Source organism: Penaeus chinensis, chromosome 22 (genome assembly GCF_019202785.1).
Source record: "Penaeus chinensis breed Huanghai No. 1 chromosome 22, ASM1920278v2, whole genome shotgun sequence".
NCBI classification, from domain to species: Eukaryota; Metazoa; Arthropoda; class Malacostraca; order Decapoda; family Penaeidae; genus Penaeus; species Penaeus chinensis.
In genome coordinates, this window is record NC_061840.1 from 8,719,936 (window position 1) to 8,722,435 (window position 2,500).

The 2,500-nt window shown below is 58.4% G+C and overlaps 1 protein-coding gene across 3 annotated transcripts in view; it reads left to right on the plus strand.

Moving 5' to 3' along the window:
* LOC125037101 (probable ribonuclease ZC3H12C) overlaps positions 1–2,500 on the plus strand; it is a 124,781-nt gene that overhangs the window by 108,172 nt on the left and 14,109 nt on the right. For all 3 annotated transcript variants that reach the window (XM_047630106.1, XM_047630105.1, XM_047630104.1), the window contains exon 2: positions 1–811. This exon is cut by the window's left edge and continues 301 nt beyond it. In XM_047630106.1, the coding sequence (XP_047486062.1) occupies positions 1–811 (811 nt within the window). The remainder of the gene's footprint in view (positions 812–2,500) is intronic.

A 2,500-nucleotide genomic window follows, 5' to 3' on the forward strand; every position in this document is an offset into this window, starting at 1 on the left:
ACGACGTGTACCGAACGGTGTCGGACACGCTCGGGGCCGAGTTCGCCGAGTATGTTACCATCAGCCATGGCGCTCCCACATCCTCGACCGTCACTCCAACTTCCACCAGTTTCACCACTGCTGCCCCCACTTCTTGTGTCACCTCCACCACCACCACCTCCACCACGCCCACCAGCCTCACTTCCACCACAGCCACGTCACCCTCAGCCTCCGTGCGCCCAGCCACAGCATCGTCATCGCCTACTCCCAGCACCACCACCACCGCACCCTCCGAGACCAGACCGGCGTCTCCCGCGGTGCGCTCATCCTCAGCTTCGTCGTCCGTCTCTCCGCCCGCTGTTTCCGTTACGCCACCCGCGCCCACGCCCCAACCCAGCACAGTCAGCACCCCACCCACAGTGACGCTCACACAGCCCCCAGCAACACTTAGAACCAGTACCGTTGGCGCCCCGACTTCAGCTGTGACCACAGGCAGTGGGGCATGTGTGTCGACCAGCTCCAGCGGCAGCAGTCAGTCGCTGGAGCAGGGCGTGTCATGGGTGGTTCAGCGCCCCGGATACGCCTCTCAGGTGGAATTCGGAGTCAAGTTGGGTTATTCGGAGGCCCTGGTGCAGCTGGCCCTAGTCAAACTCGGGGGAACGCCCGACAAGGACGAACTATTGGCCGAACTAATTAGGTTAGGGACAAGTACACCTCGAAGCGAGGGGGACACCGAGGCCAGTGACGACGTCACAGATGTCAAGGAGGAGTCAGATCAACAGCAGTCGTCTCTCAAACCCATCATCATTGACGGTAGCAACGTGGCCATGAGGTGAGCAGTTTTCTTGCTTTTCTAAAAATGCCCGTCCCTGCTCAGTTTTAGTCCCTTCCCTGTCCCGGACCCTCCCCTTCCTCATCGACTTCTACCTTCACTTTCTCTTCCACCTCCACTTCCTCTTCCACCTCCACTTCCCCTTCCACCTCCACTTCCCCTTCCACCTCCACTTCCCCTTCCACCTCCACTTCCTCTTCCACTTCCACCTCCACTTCCCCTTCCACTTCCACCTCCACTTCCCCTTCCACTTCCACCTTCACTTCCACCTCCACTTCCCCTTCCACTTCCCCTTCCACTTCCCCTTCCACCTCCACTTATCCTTCCACTTCCTCTTCCACCTCCACTTCCTCTTCCACTTCCACCTCCACTTCAACTTCCACTTCCCCTTCCACCTCCACTTCCCCTTCCACCTCCACTTCCTCTTCCACCTCCACTTCCCCTTCCACCTCCACTCCCCCTTCCACTTCCACCTCCACTCCCCCTTCCACCTCCACTCCCCCTTCCACTTCCACCTCCACTCCCCCTTCCACCTCTACTTCCCCTTCCACCTCCCCTTCCCTTTCCACCTCCACTTCACCTTCCCCTTCCACCTCCACTTCCCCTTCCACCTCCACTTCACCTTCCCCTTCCACCTCCACTTCCCCTTCCACCTCCACTTCCCCTTCCACTTCCACTTCCACCTCCACTTCCCCTTCCACCTCCACTTCCCCTTCCACTTCCCCTTCCACCTCTACTTCCCCTTCCACCTCCACTTCCCCTTCCACCTCCACTTCCTCTTCCACCTCCACTTCCCCTTCCACCTCCATTTCCTCTTCCACCTCCACTTCCTCTTCCACCTCCACTTCCCCTTCCCCTTCCACCTCCACTTCCTCTTCCACCTCCACTTCCCCTTCCACCTCCACTTCCCCTTCCCCTTCCACCTCCACTTCCCCTTCCCCTTCCACCTCCACTTCCTCTTCCACCTCCACTTCCCCTTCCACCTCCACCTACACTTCCTCTTCCCCTTCCACCTCCACTTCCTCTTCCACTTCAACCTTCACTTCCTTTTCCACTTTCACCTCCACTTCCCCTACCACCTCCACTTTAACCTTCACTTCCCCTTCCTCTTCCACCTCCACTTCCCCTTCCACCTCCACTCCCCCTTCCACTTCCACCTCCACTCCCCCTTCCACCTCTACTTCCCCTTCCACCTCCACTTCCCCTTCCACCTCCACTTCACCTTCCCCTTCCACCTCCACTTCCCCTTCCACCTCCACTTCCCCTTCCACTTCCCCTTCCCCTTCCACTTCCCCTTCCACCTCCACTTCCCCTTCCACCTCCACTTCCCCTTCCACTTCCCCTTCCACCTCTACTTCCCCTTCCACCTCCACTTCCCCTTCCACCTCCACTTCCTCTTCCACCTCCACTTCCCCTTCCACCTCCATTTCCTCTTCCACCTCCACTTCCTCTTCCACCTCCACTTCCCCTTCCCCTTCCACCTCCACTTCCTCTTCCACCTCCACTTCCCCTTCCACCTCCACTTCCCCTTCCCCTTCCACTTCCCCTTCCACCTTCACTTCCACCTCCACTTCCCCTTCCACTTCCATCTCCACTTCCCTATCCACTTTCACCTCCACTTCCAATTCCCTTCCACTTTTCCTTTGATAGAAGCATTACCTTATTAAATAGTTGGCTGAATGGAGCTTG